At 48.6% G+C, this 22,585-nt stretch overlaps 1 protein-coding gene across 2 annotated transcripts; it reads right to left on the bottom strand.

Moving 5' to 3' along the window:
* Positions 1-10,725: 10,725 nt before the first annotated feature.
* Positions 10,726-17,733, bottom strand: LOC133913180 (phytochrome a). Of its 2 annotated transcripts, XM_062356245.1 has the most exons (7): positions 17,505-17,733; positions 16,015-16,050; positions 13,442-15,574; positions 12,392-13,208; positions 11,901-12,197; positions 11,555-11,796; positions 10,726-10,970 (listed from the first exon to the last, which is right to left on the bottom strand). In XM_062356245.1, exons 3-6 carry the CDS (start codon positions 15,504-15,506, stop codon positions 11,583-11,585), a joined length of 3,393 nt encoding a protein of 1,130 aa, XP_062212229.1. In that variant the 5' UTR covers positions 15,507-15,574; positions 16,015-16,050; positions 17,505-17,733; the 3' UTR covers positions 10,726-10,970; positions 11,555-11,582. The 2 variants fall into 2 exon arrangements, with proteins under 2 accessions (XP_062212229.1, XP_062212228.1); XM_062356244.1 differs by lacking the exon at positions 16,015-16,050.
* Positions 17,734-22,585: the final 4,852 nt, after the last annotated feature.

The following is a 22,585-nucleotide window of genomic DNA, read 5'->3' on the forward strand; positions in this document are numbered from 1 at the left end:
GCGACTGGATGCGTCGGAGAACTAGGTCCCCCACCTCGAGAGACCGGGCCCGGACATGGCGCAGATGATAACACCGCAGACTCTGCTGGTACCGAGCCGCCCGGACAGCAGCACGCCGCCGGCGCTCCTCCAGGTAGTCTACGTCGTCGCGCCTTTGATGCTCCTGCTCACCCTCAGAGTATGCATGCACTCGAGGGGAGCCTAGAGTGAGCTCGGAGGGGAGGACTGCTTCGGCGCCGTAGACGAGGAAGAAAGGAGTCTCCCCGGTAGCGCAGCTTGGCGTAGTCCGATTGGCCCATAACACGGCTGGCAGCTCGTCCACCCATCCCTTCCCGTGCTTAGCGAGCACGTTATAGGTCCGGGTTTTGAGGCCTTTTAGTATCTCCGCGTTGGCGCGCTCGACCTGCCCGTTACTCCGAGGATGAGCGACGGAAGCGAAGCAGAGCTTGATGCCGAGATCTTCGCAATAGTCCCCGAACAAGGCACTTGTGAACTGGGTGCCGTTGTCGGTGATGATCCGATTGGGGACACCAAAGCGGCTAGTGATGCCACGGATAAACTGGAGCGCCGTGTTTTTGGTCACCTTGATGACTGGGACCGCCTCCGGCCACTTGGTGAATTTGTCGATAGCGACATATAGGTATGCATAGCCCCCGACTGCTCGGGGGAATGGACCCAGAATGTCCAAACCCCAGACCGCGAAAGGCCATGACAGGGGAATGGTATGGAGAGCCTGAGCTGGCTGGTGAATCTGCTTTGCATGGAACTGGCATGCCCTGCAGCGCCGAACCAGCTCGGAAGCATCCTGGAGAGCTGTAGGCCAGTAGAAACCTTGCCGGAAGGCTTTCCCGACCAGCGTGCGGAACGATGAATGGCCACCGCACTCGCCCTCGTGGACCTTAGCGAGAAGATCGCCGCCTTCTGCCCGAGAGATGCATTTCAGGAGGATACCTCCTGCGCTACGTCGGTAGAGATCCCCATCTACAATGGCATAGCGTTTGGACTGCCGAGCAACCCTTTCGGCAGACGCCTCATCCTCGGGTAGGAACTTTTCTTTCAAGTACCCTCGGATGTCAGACATCCACGAGGCATCTTGAGAACATTCGGTGAGCACAGCGCACTCGTCGGACGGCGGCGCCCTGACGGGGCTTCCCACTGAGGGCACCGCCGGGGTTTCCTGAATTGAGTTCGAGGTTTCCCCTTCATCCTGTTCGGCAGGCAGGACGGAAGGCCGTGCGAGTCTTTCTTCAAAGACTCCGGCAGGGACGCGCGCACGTGATGAGGCCAGGCGAGAGAGCTCGTCGGCCGGAGCATTGTCGCGGCGAGAGATATGCCGCAACTCGAGGCCGTCGAAGCGTCGCTCGAGCTTTCTGACTGCAGCCACGTACGCCGCCATTTGAGGATCCGTGCACTGGTACTCCTTGGACACCTGGTTGACGACCAGTTGGGAGTCCCCTTTGACCAGGAGGCGACGAATCCCGAGCCCCACCGCAGCTCGGAGGCCGGCGATGAGACCTTCATACTCCACCATGTTGTTGGATGCGCGGAATTGCAACTGTACGACGTACCGGAGCTCTTCACCCGTTGGGGAGGTGAGAACCACTCCGGCCCCTGCGCTTTTCAGCGAGAGGGAGCCGTCGAAGTGCATGACCCAGTACCCGGGCGCGTCGTGCCCGGGATAGGCAGAAACCTCTTCTGGGACGACGCAGGGGATGGGCGTCCACTCCGCCAAGAAGTCGGAGAGTGCCTGGCTTTTAATTGCCTGGCGACTGACGAAGTGTAGGTCGAACTCCGCCAGCTCTACTGCCCATTTGACAACGCGCCCGGTGCCTTCCCGGTTCCGGAGAATGGGTCCCAGTGGATAAGTGGTAACCACCGAGACTTTGTGCGCCTGGAAGTAGTGGCGCAGCTTCCGGGAGGCGATGAGCACGGCATAGAGCAGCTTCTGAGCTTGGGGATACCTTGTCTTGGCCTCCCGGAGCACCTCGCTGACGAAGTACACCGGTCGCTGTACCCGGCGGTCCCGGATGGTGGCCCCACCCGGGGGGCTGCCACAGCCCCCAGGGTCGGCGGTATGGTCGGGGTTGGCCGAGCATTCGAGCTCGATTCCTTGGCTGGGAAGAGCAGTGTGCTCGGGCTCGACCCCTCGCTCCGGGGGAGCCACGAGGACAGGTGAGTGGTCGGGGGCCTCTGGGAGCTGGGACCCAGCACCCGGCCCCGAACACTCGTCTCGCTCCACCACCAATACTACGCTCACAACCTGAGGAGTGGCTGAAACGTAAAGCAGCAGGGGCTCACCTTGAGGAGGAGCCACCAACACGGGTGGCGAAGTAAGGTACTTCTTTAAGTCGCGGAAGGCCTGCTCGGCCTCCGGCGTCCAGTTAAAATGACTGGATTTTTTCAGAAGCTTGAAGAGGGGGAGCCCTCGTTCCCCGAGCTTGGAGATGAAGCGCCCGAGGGCGGCCATGCAGCCGGCGAGGCGCTGGACTTCCTTGAGTCGAACCGGGGGTCGCATCTGCTCGATGGCCCGGATCTTCTCCGGATTGACCTCGATTCCTCGGCCAGAGACCAAGAAACCAAGGAGCTTGCCCGCCGGGACCCCGAAGACACATTTCTCCGGGTTGAGCTTGAGGCGGGTAGAGCGGAGACTGTTGAAAGTCTCGGCAAGGTCCTCGAGCAGGGTGGCGCGATCTCGGGTTTTGACCACGAGATCGTCGATGTAGGCTTCGACGTTGCGGCCAACCTGCGAGTTAAGAGTGATACGAATGGCGCGCTGGAAGGATGATCCAGCGTTGCGCAGGCCGAAAGGCATTGACATGTAGCAATAAGTCCCCACTGGGGTAGTAAAAGCAGTTTTTTCCTCGTCCCCTACGGCCATGCGAATCTGGTGATACCCAGAGTTTGCATCTAGGAAGCACAAAAGATCACATCCCGCAGTTGAATCTACGATTTGATCAATGCGAGGTAAGGGGAAGGGATCTTTAGGACAAGCCTTGTTAAGGTCGGTGTAGTCCACGCACATGCGAAGCTTGCCGTTGGCCTTCGGGACGATGACTGGATTTGCGAGCCAGTCGGGGTGGAGGACTTCTCGAATGAATCCGGCGTCGAGGAGCTTGCGGACCTGCTCGCGGATAAACTCCTGGCGCTCTGGCGCCTGCCGCCGGACCTTCTGCTTCACCGGGCGGGCGTCCGGACGCACGGCCAAGTGATGCTCGATCACCTCCCTAGGGATCCCGGGCATGTCGGACGGTTGCCAGGCAAACACGTCCACGTTAGCACGGAGGAAGGCGACGAGCGCGCTTTCCTATTTGCTGCCCAGGTCGCTGCCGATTCGGACAACCTGGGTAGCGCCTTCGCCCACCTCGACCTCCTTCGTTGGAACAGAGGTGTCGGCGGCGAGTCGGGGTCTGGATGAAGGGGGTCCCGGGCCCCCTGAAGAGCCATCAACCTCGGCCTGTGCTGAGACCAGAGCCATGTATGATTGTTCGGCGCAGGAGACGGCGCCGCGGGAGTCGGCGACCACGGAGATAGAGCCTGCGGGGCCGGGCATCTTAACCGTAAGGTATGCGTAATGCACGGCCATCATGAACTTGGCAAGCGCCGGACGCCCGAGGATGGCGTTGTAGGGGAGAGGGAGCTCCGCAACATCGAAGAGGACGCACTCCGTGCGGAAGTTGTCCCGGCTCCCAAATGTGACAGGCAACTCAACCTACCCGAGGGGCAGGGAGTGCCCAGGAGTTACTCCACAGAAAGGGAGTGACGGCTTTAGGCGTCGGGAAGATACTTGCAGCTTCTCAAAAGCCTCCTTGGAAAGGAGGTTGAGGCCGGCACCACCGTCGATCAGCACTCTGCCGACCTTAACATTGCAGATAGTGGGAGACACAACCAGAGGTAACCGTCCCACGGCTGCAGTGCTGACGGGGTGATCTGCCATGCTGAACGTGATCGGAGCATCCGACCACCTCAGGGGTCTTGTGGCCTCCTCGCTCGGGGTTGCCGAGCACACTTCGCGCCGCATGACCTTGATGCCACGGCGCGAGCAGGGTGTGTAAGCGCCCCCGTCGATGAAAGCAACCGCATGCTCGGGCTCCTGGAAGCCGAGCTCGGTGTTGTTGGGGACGACCTCGGCATTGCCTCCTCCGTGGGACTCGTCGCGCTCCCTCTGGCGCTGCTCCACGAGTCCTTTGACCGTACGACACTCCGTGAGGTCGTGCCATCTGGTCAGGTGTATGGGACACCATTTACCTGGCTCGGGCCCCGCGGGAGCGGGGACCCTCGCTGGAATAGGAGCTCGGCCAGGGGCCGGGGCTCTTGCTGGAGCTGACGCCCTAGCCGGTGCCGGGGCCCTCGCGGGCACAGAGGCCCGAGGAGGAGCCCGAGCAGGGGCCCTGACGGGGCGCCGATCGGCACCCGGCTGACGCTCTTGCCGGCGATCGGGCTCTTGCGGCTCCCTGTGAGCGGGGACTTGGGCTGGCTCAACGGGAGCGGCCTCGCGCTTCCTTCTCTTTTTCTTTTCCCGCTTATCAGAGCGGGAAGAACTTGGCTGGTCGGAAACGGGGCGAGGAGCATGCCATGCCCTGGCCTCCGCAGCCTTGGCGCACTTATCGGCCAGTGCGAAAAGCTCCGCAGGGGTCTCGATCTCGTGCGTACCTAGCTTCTCGAGCATCCGCTCATCACGGACGCCCTGCCGAAAAGCAACAATAACAGCATGGGGGGCCACTCGCGGAATAGTGTTGCGAACCTGGCTGAAACGCTGTATAAATCGCCGTAGCGTCTCCCCTTCCTGCTGTTGGACGGCGTGGAGGTCGCACTCCAGACTGGGACGTGCGAACGTGCCCTGAAAGTTGGCCATGAATTGGTGGCACAGGTCATCCCAGGAGCTGATAGATCCTGGGGGTAAGTTCATAAGCCAAGAGCGGGCGGAACCCCTCAAGGCAACATGAAAATAGTTTACCATCACCTTTTCGCTGCCTCCGGCCGCTTGGACGGCCGTCGTGTAGATCTGGAGGAACTCGACGGGGTCGATGGACCCGTCGTACTTCTCCGGCAGCTCGGGGCGGAACTTGGAAGGCCACCTCACCCGGCGGAGCTCGGTGGTGAAGGCACGGCAACCGGTGCCGTACCCCGCAGCACGAGCGGGGGTTCTTGGTGGCGAGAAGCGGCGAGCCGGGGATCCCCGGTGGTCATGGGCCGGGAGAGAGGAAGCCTGGTCCTCTGCCCCAACCCCCTACCGGGTCTCCCGCTGACGTTCGAGAGTGACTCGAGCATCTTCGTGGCCCCTCCGCTCGTCAAGGTGCAAACGAAGGTCCCGGGCTCCGGACATGGCCAGGGGGACGGGACTCCGCCTGGAGACCCCTCGGCCCGTGCGGGTGTTGCCCGCTGAGGAGCCGGCTCTGGCGGCACCGTGCTGAGAAGTGGTGCGAGGACTCCCGGCCTGCACCTGGCGACGAGCAGTGCCGACCAAAGCGACGACGTCTTGCATCCACCGGCCTTCCGGAGTGTTTGGCGTGGCCTGAATGGGCGGGTGTCTGAGGAGAGCTTGTGCTGCAAGCAACGCGCTCCCTGGGCTGGCCTCATTGAAAGCGAGCCTGCACCGAGGCGGCACCCGACGTGGTCCAGAGGCAGACCTGGCGGCCGGGGTCCCGACCACCTGCTGGGGGTCGGAAAGTACGTTGGCAGCGGCGGCGGCGCTGATGGGCCCAGCGCCTTGATCCCCTTGGGCGGGAAAAGCCGCACGCGTGGATGGCGGCTGCCGCGGGTACGCAGCAGCGACGGGGCTTTCTTCGTGGGGCAGCTTTCCGTTACTGGAAGTGGAGCCGGAACGCTGGAGACGGTGCCCACCTACCATCTTTTCCTGTGGAGAAAAAAGTGAAACAAACAATCCAGGGATATTCCCCCCTACCTGGCGCGCCAGCTGTCGGAGAGTGAACTCCTGTCGCAGGGATCCCGAGAGACCCCTTTTTAGAGATTCGGCCGGGGGGATGATCCTGAAAAAACTTGTTTGGGAAATAAGCGGGAACGGAAATAAATGCGATGGCTGGCGGGAGACGATCACCCTAATGCAAGAAAAAGTGGGTACGCCGGGTTTTAGACAGGTTCGGGCCGCACGGAGGCGTAACACCCTACTCCTGTATGAACACTATATTTATCCTTGAAGAGAATTCTTCAAGGAGGTATCTGGTTCTAAGGGGAGAGCTGTTTACAAAGAGCTTGAGGCTCTTATGTTCTAGCTTAACTCGAGCTGGTTCGAGTGTCTGTCGATCTATCTTTGGCCTGGTTCGTCGGAGATTGTTGGTCGTCTGGTGGTCGAAGGCTTTCTCCTTTTCTTTTAGTGTTCTCCATCCTTTCCTTTTATAGGCGCGCCGACCTCAACATATCCTGAATGGGAAAGAGGGGACACGAACGCCAAGGTGCCACGGAGAAAGGCGTAATCATTTCATTTTGGCGAAGTGACAGGGGCGGTGGAGAAATGCGGCGCGCATTCGACCACCAGCCGCTGCGGAAGCCTCGGGGCGCCCTAAAAGGGGCCCACCGGTCAGCCTCAGAGGTGCCCAGTGCGCCCACCCTGTCTTGTTCTTCTGCCAGGGCAGGGTGGCAGGCGGAGTGCTTCGATTCTGGCAACGTTATCCCGAGGCACCTGGATAAAAACGGGACGGGACCCGTGCATTTAATGGACCCACGGCCCCCTGCTAGTGCATGGCAGGGTCTGACACTGGGGCGTGGGCAGCTGAGAATGTCAGGATGTCAGGATGTCAGACCGCGCGTGCCTATTAAATGCGGCATTGGGCCTTTGACTGGATGACAGCCTGACGACGGAACCCTTCGGGTCGTTGAATGATCTTGCGCGAACCTTCGGGGCACCGAGTCCTCGGGGGCTGCCACGTGCAGCCCCGAACACTCTCTCCCGAGTACTGCGGTGGGACCTTCGGGGCACCGAGTCCTCGGGGGCTGCCACGTGCAGCCCCGAGCACTCTCTCCCGAGCACTTTGGTGGGGCCTTCGGGGCACTGGGTCCTCGGGGGCTGCCATGTGCAGCCCCGAGCACTCTCTCCCGAGCACTTCGGTGGGGCCTTCGGGGCACTGGGTCCTCGGGGGCTGCCACGTGCAGCCCCGAGCACTCTCTCCCGAGCACTTTGGTGGGACCTTCGGGGCACCGAGTCCTCGGGGGCTGCCACGTGCAGCCCCGAGCACTCTCTCCCGAGCACTTTGGTGGGACCTTCGGGGCACCGAGTCCTCGGGGGCTGCCACGTGCAGCCCCGAGCACTCTCTCCCGAGCACTTTGGTGGGGCCTTCGGGGCACTAGGTCCTCGGGGGCTGCCACGTGCAGCCCCGAGCACTCTCTCCCGAGCACTTTGGTCTTAGTATTTGGACCCTGCAGATCATCGGGGAACTAGGGTGCTCGGGAACCAGAGGCGGCGGCCCCGAGCACCTTCTCCCGGGACTTAGCTTTTTCTTACCTCGCAGGGTGGTGACATGTGGTGGATAGCCGGCCTGGTCTCGGGACTTAGGGACCCCTGGTTCTGAATACACCGACAAATACGTTATACAAAAGAAATCAATTATGTGTTATGTGATCATCTTTTCTTGGAGTGCAACCAGGCGAGAGCATGATGGAAATAGCCAAATCTCACATAAGCTTTTTGGACTTGCAACTACAACCAGTTTAAATAAAACTAATAAAGTTTTCCTACATGAAATTAAGTCTCTGCCAATAACAAGCTTGTGTGATGTGACCATCCAGATATAGTCGAGTTACCAATGTAAGAAACAATCAACACAAAAAAGGAACTGGTGATACTATTCTGCTAAAATCCATCACCACCTTCTAATGAATCAACTTCATAAATCATAACAATAATAGCACAAGTTCAATGTAACGGGCTATGTGGCGTGAAGGATCTAGCAATTTGGAAGAGCAACGACGAGTGGTGACGGCCAACGGCAAAGAAGACGAGTGAGATGAGTAGTCAAGTACATAATACTGCTAGATTTAGGCCATCTAAAGGAGTCGAGATGAGTTTGTCTCATCTAGATCGCTAGCTTGGGCGGTTGGGAAGTTGGAGAGACTTGAGCCTCCCTGACTCATCTAGCTCGCGAGCTGGCTCAAGCTGGCTCATTAACTAAATGAGCTATGAAACCAGCTTAGCTCGGTAAAAAACTAGAACGAGCCGAGCCGAGCTTAGCTTACTCCCAAGCTACGAGCTTTTCATCCAGCCCTAATTCCAAGGTTCCAAGAAGCACATCTAGACATTATTATGCTTATTTGTGTAAGAATCCTTCGCAAACAAGAGCATTCTACAAACCCCCTCTCTCACACAAAATGATTTGAGTTGCTAGTACATCAAAAAGCATCTTCCAGATATAGATCCATAGCTAGTATGACTTATGATATTTTGCTAATGGCCTGCTAGTTACATGCGAGTGTCTTTGGGAGCTGCTTTTACTAATGGCATGCTAGTATGAGATATGATCTTTTGAGAACTTGTGAACTTATGAACTTGTGATCTCGTGACCTGCTAGTTACTTGCGAGTGTCTTTAGCTAATGCTGTTCTGAAACAGCCTAAAAGAATTTGTGAACTTATGATATTGGGTGCATATGAATTTATGAACTTGAGAACTAGTGATAATGGGTCTATCTGAATATTACTATTGTGCTGACTTTACTGCTAAGTTGCTATTAGATACTTCTGAAGATAACCAACAATAGCCTTGTGAAGGCGAATCTGCAGGTTGTGTAATTGTGCTCTGTATGAATGCCATGCTTTAGTACCAGCTGTTAGATTAAATGTGAACCAAAATGTGATGCATGCACTCTGTTTATCCGCAGTCATGTAAATATTCAGATAAAGGTCTGATATAGCCAATTGGCTTCAGTAATCCTGCCATGTTTGTAGGATTCATTTATCTTCTATTTTCATCAATCTTCAGTTCCTGTTTGGCATATATATGATGTCCTAGAGAAGAATAAAAGGAAGGGGGAAAGAGAGGAGAAGAAAACAAGCTGAAGCACCTTTGTTGCAGATATGAAAGATTATTTTTCCTGTGTTTTTCCCTTGTTGACTCATATATGGCTTTGTATGGTTTCAGCTCTTGTGCACGACAGCTTGATTATTTTGATTGAGCCTCATGTGGACCAGCTGTGGAAATGAAAGAAAAAATATTTTGATAGAGCCCCATGTGAACCTGCCTCTGTTTTCATTTTTCATTGAGCCTCGGTGTTCATTTTTTTATGCTTAGCTGCTAACACCAAATAATGACAGTTATTTGTGTTGTGTATTGATCCTCAGTGTATGTTGTGAATGCTGTTTCGTAGCTTCTATGATCTTGGAGGTTGTACAACTCTATGCTTTGGTTCGGACCTCTACCATTTGTAGTGTCTACATCGTGAAAGAGAACAGAAACAAGAAGAGAACTAGAAACAGGGAATAACTTCACCATAAGAAGAGAATAGATGATCTTATCTGTACAGATTCAGCCAACCAAACATGAGTTTATACGAGTTCGTTTCATCCTATACAACCAACTAAACATAAACATGTGTTATCCTGTACAACCAACCAAACATGTAAACTGTATCAACTCATTCAAAACAATCCCATAGTAGGAGTTGGTATAAGTATCCAAACACATCCTTACATTACATTGAGTGTCAGGGTACTTGCCATCGAAACTTGGATGCTTTTTGCCTGCATCTGCAACACCTCTGCTACTTGCCAACTCTCGTGCCCAACACACACTGAATCTGATCTCCGTTGTCTTCTTGCAGCTAAAATTCTCCACTCCAATCAATGCTGAATTGTTAACAGGCTCAATGATGCACCATTTCTCACAGACAATCAAGGTACCGTTATAGCTCTGAATTACCGTTATAGGATACCATGTTGAAATCCGACTTGAAACCGGATGTCTTATTTAGTAAAAAAAATTAAACACATGAAATACAACTCGAAATCTAACACGGATGTCAAATTTAGATATCCGATTTAGCAAAATAATAGACATAAGTGTCCAAACAACACTGCTGAATTGCCCTAGATAATACAGGTGCTCGTCGGGAATGCAGAGCCAACCGCCGCTAGCAACCGCGCAAAGAACGGGACGAAACCAAGCCAAGAGCCAAAACGCGAGTCGGCAAACCCGCGAACCGAACACCGTCGTGCGCCGAGTGCAGCCATTCCCCTCCCCGAGCGCAAAGCGAGCCTGAAAGAGAAGGTAGTCTCGGCACCCCACTTCGTGTCGTCCACGACTTGGGGTAGGCCGCCGGGAACGGGAAGGCGCCGCTCGCACAGCCGGGTGGTCGTTAAGGGTGCTTGCGTGATGGGCTGCTCCTGGAAATTCGCGGTAACGTATGCCTTCCTCAGCTGCGTCTCTTTCGTTGTCAGTTCAGTGCAACGCTTCATATGATTCGTACGCAAAACATAAGAATCTCCTTGCCTATACAGGTTACAAGGATCGTTTCAAAATCTGTAAGACACTCAAAAAAGGAGATGCAGTCAAGCCCGGTAGGATGGAGCAGATTTGGACGGCACATAGGTTCGTGCAACAGCCAAAAGCGTTTAGTTTTTCAAGCGGCTTCTACACAAATTTCTGTAGTCTTCTTGGTATATATCACCTGAGTGGGGTGGCACAAACGTTGATTTCATGAACACCTATGAATTAAGCAGTGGAGAAAACTGGTGATTAACCCAAGAACTTAGTACAGCACGGCTTACATGCAGAAAGTGGGAGACCGAACTGCAGGCAGATCTGCACATCTTTATTCATGTGATTTGAAGTTGAAACTTACACGGTAGTAGCACTGGTAGATAGCACAAGAAAGCTACGGAGCCAAGTGTGGCGTACAACCTTTTTACCTGACAACAAACAATTCAAGCCACGCTTGTTTATGCAGCCGATGACCCTACAGGCAGCGGTATTTTCTATCCTCCGCACGCCATGGAGCCCGTCCGAATAAACTGAAACAGCGGCACCTGGAGAAGAAAACAAAATTCTTCAGAAAAGATTACTTGGAAATTGTCTAGAGAAAGTACATTAAATGAAGTCCAATACATCACAATGTGGATAAACTCAAAAATCAAAATCAGCCATATTTGTTGCTTCTATTCTGTATTAACTAAGAAGTATACGGAATACAGAAAGCTTCTTCATTTTCAATGATAAGCTTATGCCATCCGACATTATCAATCAAAATCAACCATATTTGTTGCTTCTATTCTGTATTAACTAAGAAGTATACGGAATAAAGAAAGTTTCTTCATTTTCAATGATAAGCTTATGCCATCCGACATTATCAGCAAGGGAAGGGGTGTGTGGATATTTTACTCGGTGGTCATATCCATAGCAGGATGCTTGGTAAATGGTACGAGCATTTTATCCTTAGCCAAACAATTGGAGGTTAGATGTTCTAGTGGCTGGTTTCGCAGCCACAAGAACCCCTTCGTGCATGTAACAGAGCAAAATCAAGAAAATAAGAATGAGCTACACAACCAGCAGCTGATTACTACAAGACAAACGCAGCAGGTTACTTAGCCCATTTGCAAGCTATTTTGCGTACCATTCGGGAATCACTTGTTGCACTAGTTTTATTGTCCAATGGCTGTTGGAGCAGAAGCAAGTTCAACGGTGAGGATGAAGGTTGACATGCCAGCCTCCCTTAGATGAGAGACATCGCCATTCATGAGCCTCAAAAGGTTCCTAGAAGCAAGAAGGCTCAAGCCCTCCTCTGACTGCTCTTTATTGTCCTCATACATTTGTGACAATATTTCTGCTGGGACTCCTGTTCCCCGGTGTTTGATCCTGAAAACCCATAACATAAGAGCAACTTTACTTTAAGCATTCATACTTCAAGATTTCCTTATCAGAAACAAGTGCATGCATGCAAATTTGCATGGCCAGTGTACCTAAGTTCCAGGTCTATGAGATGGAGATTTTCCCCAATGCTGTTCTTAGTCAGTTTGGATGCTATCTCAACAGAACCTCCAACAGGAGAGAACTTCACCGAAACGAATAGGAAGTCGGAGAGGATCTGCTGGAGTCGAATACCATCCCCGTAAACTTTTTGCTTCATAAATTTCTCTGGCAGGTTGCAAGAGATTCTGATCCCTTTTCCCTGGCAATCTATCAGTACTTGACTTACAGCAGCCACCACCACATCTTGCAACAGAAATTCAACCATCTCCAAATCCATGCAACTTGACCTGTGGACACAATAATAGAGAATTATTAAGTAGATAGTAACTCATATGACTATGAGCTTCAGTAGTTAGTAAAAATAAAACAAAGAGCAACACCATCAACCTACTATGTCTGAGAACTGACAAATTACTAAGGTAGATGAAAGTAAATACAAGAGCTTAATAGAACAACTTAAAAGATTCGGTAAGAAGATTACTTGTCAGTTATGCTATCTTGATCTGAGTCGGCAAGTATCTTGTTTAGCTGGCGATGACAACTATCTGCGACACGAACCTGACTCATCTGCTCTTCATTCAAACTTGTGCTCTTGAGCACTTCCCTAGAGTAAAGCATACCTGAGAGAGGTTTCTTGATGGCTTGTCGCATGTAGGAGAATGCCTTCAACTTTTTCAGTGATGTCTGTTCTGAGGCTTGCTGCACATGTAGTGCATGCTGCAGCTCATCACTAGGAACATGAATGAAACAGAATACTCCAGTGACAATACCATCTGCATTGATTTTTCTGTTCACTGACAGAAGACACTCAATGTACTTTCCATTTCGGTCGCAGAAGCCAAATGGAGCCTTTTCTGCTTCTTCCCCTGCTAATGCACTGTTGATAATAATGCAAAGACGTACAAATGCATCTTTATTCTTCAGAAGGCAGGAAGCATTGCTAGTGTCAAAAACTTCACCAAGGAGCATCTTATCTAGCACCTCATCTCTGTGCCACCCAGTAAGCTTGGTCATGGCTGCATTCCACTCAGAGCACCACCCAAATTGGTCAGCACCAAATATAGGAGGAATGAGTGGATTTGGGTTGTGAACGATTGCCTTATAATCTCCCTCAACCCGAGTAAATTTGTCCATGACCAACTTATGAACAGTCATATCTTGGGCTACAAAGCACACCCCAACAACATGGTCATGAAGGTCACGACTGGCACAAGCATTTACAACCAAGATAACAGGGCCCTCATCCCTCTTGGAGCCATGAGTTTTCACCTCAAATTGAACTTCCTTCTCTTCTCTGCCTGCTCAATTGATGAGATATTTAGAAAGCAACACACAATACTGCTAATTATCGATTATTATTATTTTTTGTGAGGGATTGAGTATTAACTGTAAGCATAATGATCAAATGTAGCAGATAACAAGTTAGGTGCTGAACGCTTTTTGTAAAAATTGGTAAATAGTGTTATCGAATAAGTATAAAACTCAAAACACTAGGAAAATAAACTAGAGCAGCTAGGAAGAATCCACCCACCCTGCAGAGCTAAGTATAGCATCCTCTGGACAATCGGTACAGAAGATTCCTCCACAAGCGTAAGTACGTGCCTTCCTATAGCCTCATCAACCCTCAACCCTGTCAACTCCGCTACCTTTTGATTCCATCCATTGACCAATCCATTGCCATCTACTGCTAAGATTGGAACAGTTGCTGTTTCCATCAGGCGAACCATTTCACTTGTCACTGCCTGTAATTCAGCAAGCCCATCGAGCTTGAGATCACCAATCTGGTTATCCAAACCGGATGCCCTGGCTGGCTTGATGGCATCATTCAGTGTACCTCTAAGTATAAGTTGCAATGAGTGAATAGCATCCATTTCACAGTCATTCCAGGGTAAACTCTTCATCTTGACAACCTCTAGGAATGCCTTGAAGGACAACCTAGGGTGCATCCTTCTGTTGTCATCCTTATCAGATGGATCATGCTTTGCACCTCCCCACTTAATTTCAGCAGCTGTATGTGACCTGAACCAGAAAAGAATATCCTTGGAAGTGATCTTAGCCACTGCCATTCCACAAATCATGTCACCAAGGGAAGCAGCTCCTGGATATCCAGCATCATGGAGGCTATCAGTACTCAAGCCAGTGGAATCCCTATGAACTTCTGAAAGCCAGAAGGCAATATCACGTATCTGGGACTCAGTTGGAGCCGTACGTAGCCGCCATACTTTGTCCCCGTACAAAAGAGCAGCACCATCACATTTAACAAGGTCCATGATATTTGGACTCCCGGATATGATACTCAAGGGAGAGGCTTCCTTGAATAGCATGTCAGAGAGCATTGTTTGCATACGCAGTATGCTCTTCTCTTGTATCTGCTTCTCCAACTCAAACTCCTTATTTACATGGACAGCAAACACTTGAGCCAAGAATTCACAGGCATACCGCAGTGGAAAGGGAACATATCTGGGGCTCTCATGGTGGCAAACAATGAGACCCCACAGTTTCTTCTTCTTCAGCTGTTGTGATGGTTGTCCTGGCTCGGCTTCATCATCCTCTTCATTTTCATTAACCACAACAGCCATGACAAGGGATGCAATCGAGTTCATGTTCTCCATATACTGAAGGTGACAACTGTGTGGCGCTCTAAGAGTTGAACCACACAAGCTAATATCAATGGAGAGTCCCTCATCTTCAATAATCTTCACGGATCTTGCACGACAATCACAGATCATTCGGACTTTGTTCTTCATGAAAAGAAACCTGGCAGCTTGAGGGATATCAGTGGCCGGATAGTGCAGGCCAAGATAAGGCTCAATACCAGGTTTGGTGATCTCAGCAAATACCTCCCCATGCTCATCTTCATGGAACTTGTAAGCCATTACCCTGTCGTAACCTGTAAGGTCGAAGACTTCCTTAACCACGGTATTGCATAAGACCTCCATGCTTCCACCTGGCAGTGACTGGATCTTGGAGATCGCCTTGGCGGCAAGCTTGTACGACTGCAAAGCCCCAGCAGCAGTGGCCGGAAATTCTGTAGGCTTCACAGGCTCAAAATCTACCACTAGGCAACCAGTTGCCCTATGAAGAATGGCATAGAATGGCTTGCCTGAGGTCTTGCATTGAACAAGGATAGGATTCAGCAAAGAAACATCTGCAAATCCTAGTGCCTTCTGCAGTGCTGTGGCACCAGGGTCAGTGAAAAGGGAGCGCATGTTACTGCCAATTCCTAGCTTTGGGGGTTCATCAACATTAGGCACTGCATGGCTGATCGTCGTAAGCATTTCCGGTGCATTCTCACTGAATGCAATGACCTTGAAGCTCTTCTCATCAAGGGCCAACAAGCAACCAAATGGTTGGATTAGCTTTCCTCTCTGAATGTGCTGCAAGTAAGCTATGACCTTCTCTGAACGCCCTTGCTGCTCAGGTGGAGTGGTCCGCTGTGCTTCAACCAACTTGGAGTAATCAAACGAATCACCAGATTCTTCATATTCTGCATTGAGTTCAGCATCAAGGGTTGTTTGCGCTAATATCCTTGCCCGTGAGCTCTGGCGAGTCCTGCTGGATGAACTGGAACCCTGAGTAGGCCTTGAGGAAGACATTTTCTGTCTCAATTTCAAGTACTTGAACCACCCAAGACTCTTATCCACTGGCTATCACTCCTGCAAAACTGGTAAATGGGTAGTGGAAAGCGTCAATCAGTAAAATAGAAAGGTATAGCACCAATAGTGACATGCAAAAACAAAAGATTTACTAAATGTACTGATGAATGTACACCACAAAATATATTCAATGATTCAAAACTTATGACAAGTCCCTGTTGACAGATTTGATCAGGAAAGAGAAATCATTTTTTGTCTTTCCCAAACAAAAGAAAATATCAAAAATACCTTTTTTTCTTTTCCATATAGTGCCGAAAGATGAATCATAAAGGTAGAAGTTTCAGATTAATTTTTTCAAAGCAATGGTACCATCAGTGTGCAAATTAATTTTACCCCAAAATAGTAACTGCTTAGCTAGCCAAAAAAAAGAATCCTAAGCTGATCCAAGTTGTAATTTTGACCAAGAATAATGGAATCCTTATCTGAATAGTAAGCATCATGGACTTACATTAAGCCGTTGAACTTGCCATGTCTACTACTGGTACTGTTACATCGTTCGGAAAAAAATGTTAGCAAAAAAGAACTAGTACTGTTACATGTGGTTCTTGCTATAAAAAGATGAAGTCCTAAGTTCCGTAATTTTAAAATCAAGCAACAACTAGTGTAACATAATAATAACATCAAGTTATTTCTCCCCCTCAACAACAGAGGAGGTTTCATAGATTGTATTAAAGAGGTTTTATGACCTCAGTTGGATGAGAGTGTAGATGTACATCTAGACCAACCAAAGTCCGACTCCTCTTCGACACGAATTTAGTGCCTATTTCTTCTTATTTATAATGCCATCTAATTCGTCGGTCGAGTTTTTTATATTATTGAGACATGTTAAATTACGCTCTTCTGTTGTAGTAAACCGTATGTGTGTACTATTTTCAGCAAATAACTCAGAGAGGTCATAAAGCAAGAGATCGTCTTGCTTCTCAATTGATCAAAATTTGGAAGAAACAAGGATGACTAATACTGCTAGGAACTTCCGGTAGTACGCTTTTATGGAACAAGATTTCATTTCATATTTTCTCCAACAGATGGGTAGTTCAAGTTCTCACTTCAGTGACATGAGAAAAGCTCCTGCTATTCTTTTAGAGAGAGTATGCCTTTTCTAAACGCGGTACAACTCAAAAAACTAAGTTCACCAAAATTTGAGGAAAACAGCTATACGTATAGGAGAACATAAAAGAACCTAGTAAATGAAATAGAATGACACTTCGCTACAAACAGCACAACGTCACCACGTTAGTCTTTGAAGACATCAATCACAAACAACTAAGCAAAGCAAATAAAAGGGTCCCAATTTCTCCTCTTCAGGATCAAGAAACTGCAGTTTTGTTCCTATCCACTTTCTGTATTGAGATACGGTGAGATCAACAGTTCCAAGAACCAACAGCACTCGAAAGTCGACGGATCCACTTCCAGCAGCCCCCTCTCCTTTCTAACACGATACCAGATCAGCTTAACAGAAACAAACACTATCCTTTCACTACTCGCTAGTCATCGGGGACCCCAGAAAAGGGATTTGTTTTCTTCTTTTTGTCTGAAGAAATTCCAGAGAAGGGTTTCTGAATTATCATGCGTACGACACACTAATCTACCAAGTTCGCCAATTGAAGACTAGTCAGAAACACAGAACAAGAACCTCACTTTCCCAACTTCTACTTATACGTCCCCACAATCAACAGGGAAGAAACTCAGGGCTTGTTTCAGACTATCACACTCCAGCTGCTCCCAAGGAACCAAACGGGAGAAAGAAAGACGCAACGGAGGATCAAGTAACCAGCCCAAGAGCCTCAACGCAACCCGTTTCCAAGAATCTGGAAAGACTATGGTAATCAAGGCAGAGCACACGATCCGGGCAAAGCATAGAATCACGCTGCACACACCAGGGGCGGAAGAACAAAGAGAGCAACCTGAGTAGAGGAAGGGAGGGGGGGGGGGACCTACAGGAGGTAGCGGTGGAGCGAGAGCGAAGTGAGCTTTGGACGACGCCCATCTCCGGCGACTCTGGCTAGCCAAGTAGTAGTACATAAATAGCGCGGGCGTGGGGCACTACGAGTCTACAGCTCGACGGGGGTGGGCCGGTGGGGGCGCTCGCCGACCCGGCGCCCATGCCCGGCGCCCATGGGCGCGCAGCGGGAGGTGTCGAGAGCTAATTCGGCGCGGGGTTAATTAATGCGATTAACTGGCTTTCGTGGCCTCAGTGGACGAACTCGCCTGTACTTTTACCACACCACGATGCTACTTTATGTGACGTTTTTTATCATTATCCTGCTGGCAAATCTGTACGAGACTGATTCGGCAACCTAGGTACACCATGTAGCACATAGAAACAGCTTGCAGCGTTGGCTACTGTACTAAAAAGGCAAGTTGGTCCGGCCGTAAAACCCGGCCTGCAGCCCAAGGCCACAACTGACAGGAGTCACAGCCTCACAGGACGCAGGGAAACTATATTACCTTTATTTTTTTATTCCCTTTTCTATTTTTATTTTCTTTTATCTCTAACAGCTTCTTTTCGAGCGGAATCGTGAAGAAAAATAAGAGAAAATACTGTCTTGCAAAGAATGACACTGGAGAGCCCTTCGTGACGAAAATCGTGAAGGAAAAACGTTAGAGCACTGAAGGAAACGAAAATCCCTCCACGACGTGAAATCTCTTAGACGTGGTCTAATAGGTGACCTGCAAAATGCAGTAGCGTTTTCATGTTAGCTTTGGCTGTATTTTTTTCTTATGTCATTTTCAGCTATTATAATTTTCTCTTATATTATTATTAAAGCATCGTCTAATACTATTATAATATTTCTATTTTTTTATTTCTAACGGATATCTTTCTTATCTCATATTATTTTTCATCTCTCTTCAGACTCATGAGTCGTCCACCATCACTCTGTCGTATAGTAATGTGGTCTCCTCCCATTGGCCGCAAATTTGCCGGTGTTCGACTTCATCCTGTATCACCGTGCCGATAGATAGCCACGAATGCGTTTGGTGTTAAACACTCATCCAACGTCTGCGGATCGAATTTGTTCTGTCGGATCTGCGTCATGTCTTCCTGCATATTCACGTATGTTAATAATGGATCATGTTCGTATATAAAAATAATTATTTGAAAACCTCCAATCAATTTAAAAACCTATAATTAATAGGTGTTATCAATATTACAAATCATTAATACATCGTTATTTCCTTCCACCTGTATTCAATAGCTAAAATCAATCTGTATCTTCCATACAAATTAAATATAGAATGTAAGAGTTATGCATGAATTTTTAATATATACTATTTATGAGTGTTAATTACACGACTCAAATTTATATTTAAACCACACTAATTACCGAACTTAATCCAAAAATTTATTCCTCCTTAGCTAATAAACAATCACCTCTCATGTTTCACATGTCTCATTCAACTCCGGGCCTACCGTACGTTAAAGGTTAGTTTGATCTCATGATCTTTTCTTTCTATATTATTTTTTTCTATATAAGGATAGATATACTTTAGCTATCTTAAGGTAAAAAGTTTTGGATATGTATCTTTAAATTTTTATTTTCAATTATTTGTTCTCATAAAAATTATTACTCGTCACCATATTACTGATTGTATCCGTATGTAACAACGAACAAGTGCGCTGCGTGCTTCCGGGGTGTTCGTTCTTGGAGATGGGGACGGGACGTTTGGGGCTTTCCACTTGGGGACATGGACACGTGACAAGCACGTGGGCGCCCGCCAGAGCCCATACGGGCTGAGCAGCTGGGGCCTGGGGAACCAATCGAGGCAACATCTGGAAAGTTCATTTGGACAAGGAAATGGAAATGTGATGAAGTGATGGGAGACATTGTATAATCTATATATCTCCACTCAGATATACAACCAATACGTATGCTGACAAGAACTCCTGAAATGGCGCTGGCACTTGATCCGTCCGGGTAAAGTAAAAGATGGCACCATGGCATGCCATGCCATGCCACGTGTACCCAAGTAGTAGGTCGATTTCCTCTTCGTTCGCGTATGTGCACCATATCGATAGTACTGAATAATTACCATATATAAATATTTTAGTATTTTCTATAATTCTTATAATATATCTCTATCTCAAAAAAGATACCTAGATAAAAGAAAATTAACTGTAAGTAACTAAAGTGTCTCGTAAATAAGAAGAAAGACTCTACACAACTACGATACAAAGCCTAAGACCCCTGCGGAAAACAAGAAACAAGAGTCATTAGAAGTCGAAAAAGTCTTTCAAACCTTTTAATAAACCAGAAGACACACGAAGTTAAGCAAAAAAATCATCGACTAGTTTTAAATACATCTAGGCTAGACACATACCTCTTATAACATGCTCAAATAAATATAAGACAAATATAACATAAGATTATTGTCCTCAAAGAGACTCAAACATGTATAAAAAATATCGTGTGTTCTCCTGTGATTCGTCCACTCGAAGTATCCATACATTTTTAACAAATTCGTTAGATCTATGGTTTATAAATCGTCGACAGTTGGCGCTATCTGTGGGGATCACCACAATAGGCGTTGAAGAGTCGCACAGAACATGCCGTCGACATCACTCAAGCCTTCACCGAGAACCAATTTTTTGGATGAAGGGTTGTATGACAAATTTACCTCTCTTCCTAGCGAGCAAGTGATCGATCGGGTGAATTTTAACGACGAATTTTTCGATAACGATTCAAGCAACGAGGTAAGTCGATTTATGGATCAATACGCTAAAGATTACGGCATCAAGTTCGAACCACTCGGCTACCAAGACAAATATGAATGTCTGATTCACAGTAAGTCAGGATAAATACTTGCAGCTTCTGACAACATGGATTGTCAAGACACCAAACCAGAGCAATCCGATAAAAACTCTATGATGGATTTGTACACTTCCTCCAGCAGAGGTTACCCACGAGAAGTTTTCGCTCTTGAAGACAGGGTGACGATCTAAGTAATCATGACAGCGACCCTACAAATGAACATGGCCCTCCAACTTCGGCTGCGGGCAACGGTCTGCACAAGATGAGCACACCTCCCTAGATCTTTAATGGAGCACTGGTCTTACCGTCTCCCGACCATCAGCAAGGGGTTGAATGCTTCAGGTTTGTAACTAATAAGATGATCCTTTTTCTGCAAGAGACCCTAATACGTCCTTTGATCACATATCTAGCGACTCCAGCCGGTAAGGATTGGATGAACTCGACGATCGACTTAACAAAAGAGGTCATCATCTAGGCCGAGAACTCACATCTGGCCCTGCCTGAAAAGAGTGCCGATCAAGGCAGACCACATAATCCCCTATCACAATCCTTAGGTCGTGGCCCAAAGTAGGGATTCCAGATCCAACGGCAGTGAGGACGACACATATCTGATGTCTTTTTAGCTGGACAAGAGAATGATCGACCACATATTCAAGAAGTCTTAGCCGTCTCCCCAAGGGTCGTTAGGGCGTTAAGTGGTCAAACATTGAGATCTCCTTCAGGTAAGAAGATTGTCCTGATAACTTCGTACGGTTTGGCTGCTTCCCAATAGTGGTCGAGGCTATAATAAATAACTATAGGGTTACCCATGTTTTTATCGACGGAGGAAGTTCCCTGAACATCCTCTTCGCTAATGCACTTGAAGGGATGCATATCTCCCAGTCCGCAATCAAGCAGATTATTCAAACCTTTCACGGTATGGTACTGGATCTTTGGCTACTCTCATCGGCTATATATTGCTCTTTGTTACCTTCGAAAGGCATAACAGCTTCCAGACAGAAAGATTCTATTCGGCGTGGTCGACTTTTAGACGACATACAATGTCATCTTGGGAAGACCTACTATCACTAAATTCATGACAACCATGCATTATGCTCATCAGTGCGTGAGAATCTCGGGACCCGAATGAGTCATCACCGTCCAGGGTCGTCCTAAGGTATGTCTACGCTGTGACAAACAGAGTCTGGATATGGCCATGCAGCATCAACCAGACAAAGAGATGGAAAATTCAAGGCATATGGTAGTCGTGAAGTCTCACGGTGAAGTCAAAGCAGTTCCTCTGAACCTGGCGGAACCATCCAAGACTGTTCAGATTGACTCCAAACTAGATCCAAAATAGGAACTCCCGCTCATTACCGTTATCCAGACAAACACCGACGTGTTCGTGTGGCAAATGTTAGACATGTCTAGGATCCCTAGGGGGTGATTGAGCACAAAAGAACTATCCGGCCTGACATAAAGCCGATCAATCAGAAATTCCAACGTTTCGTGCCTAACCGAAAAGAAGCCATCAAAGAGGAAATAAAAAAAAACCCACCAAGACAAGTTTTATTTGGGAGGTGGATAACCCTAAGTGGCTCGCAAATCCTGTCATGGTCAAGAAATCAAACGGTAAATGGCAAATGTGTGTTGATTTCACCGATCCCAACAAAGGTTGCCCTAAATAGTTTTTACTCTACCACAAATAGATCATATAGTTGATTTCACCTCGTTCTGCGACTATCTAAGCTTTCTCAATGCCTACTCTGGTTATCAATAGATTAGCATGCATTTGGAGGATGAGTAGAAGGCCTCCTTTATCAATTCGTTTAGAGTCTACTGCTATGTCAAGATGCCCTTTGGATTAAACGATGTCAGTGCCACATTTCAAAGAGGAATACATATAACACTCCATGATCAGATTGGCTGAAATGTCGAGCCCTACATCGATGATCTCGATGTCAAAATCAAAAAGAAGGAAGATCTCATCTTCGACCTACAAGAGATGTTCAACAACCTACGCAAGAATTGAGTCATGTTGAACCTGAAGAAGTGCATGTTTGGAGTCGATACGGGGTACTACTTGATTACATGGTATCATATCGAGGAATCAAAGTCAATCCTGAGAAGATCAAAGCCATTGAAGAGATGCAACCTACTAGGTCAGTGCGAGAAGTTTCAAGACTAACCGATTGCATGACAGTCCTTAGCCGTTTTATTTTCTGGGTCAGAGATCGAGGATTTCCCTTCTTGAAGCTACTAAGATAATATGACAAGTTTGAATGGTCA

This window comes from Phragmites australis, chromosome 3 (assembly GCF_958298935.1).
Source record: "Phragmites australis chromosome 3, lpPhrAust1.1, whole genome shotgun sequence".
In the NCBI taxonomy this organism is placed as follows: Eukaryota; Viridiplantae; Streptophyta; class Magnoliopsida; order Poales; family Poaceae; genus Phragmites; species Phragmites australis.

Excerpts from the sequence above, each read along its gene's own strand:
- LOC133913180 (XM_062356244.1), bottom strand. The coding sequence starts at position 15,506 with ATGTCTTCCTCAAGGCCTACTCAGGGTTCCAGTTCATCCAGCAGGACT. Across the intron at positions 13,209-13,441 it reads GCTATACTTAGCTCTGCAGG|GCAGAGAAGAGAAGGAAGTT; the intron begins GTGGGTGGATTC and ends TCAATTGAGCAG. Across the intron at positions 11,797-11,900 it reads CTCATAGACCTGGAACTTAG|GATCAAACACCGGGGAACAG; the intron begins GTACACTGGCCA and ends ATGGGTTTTCAG.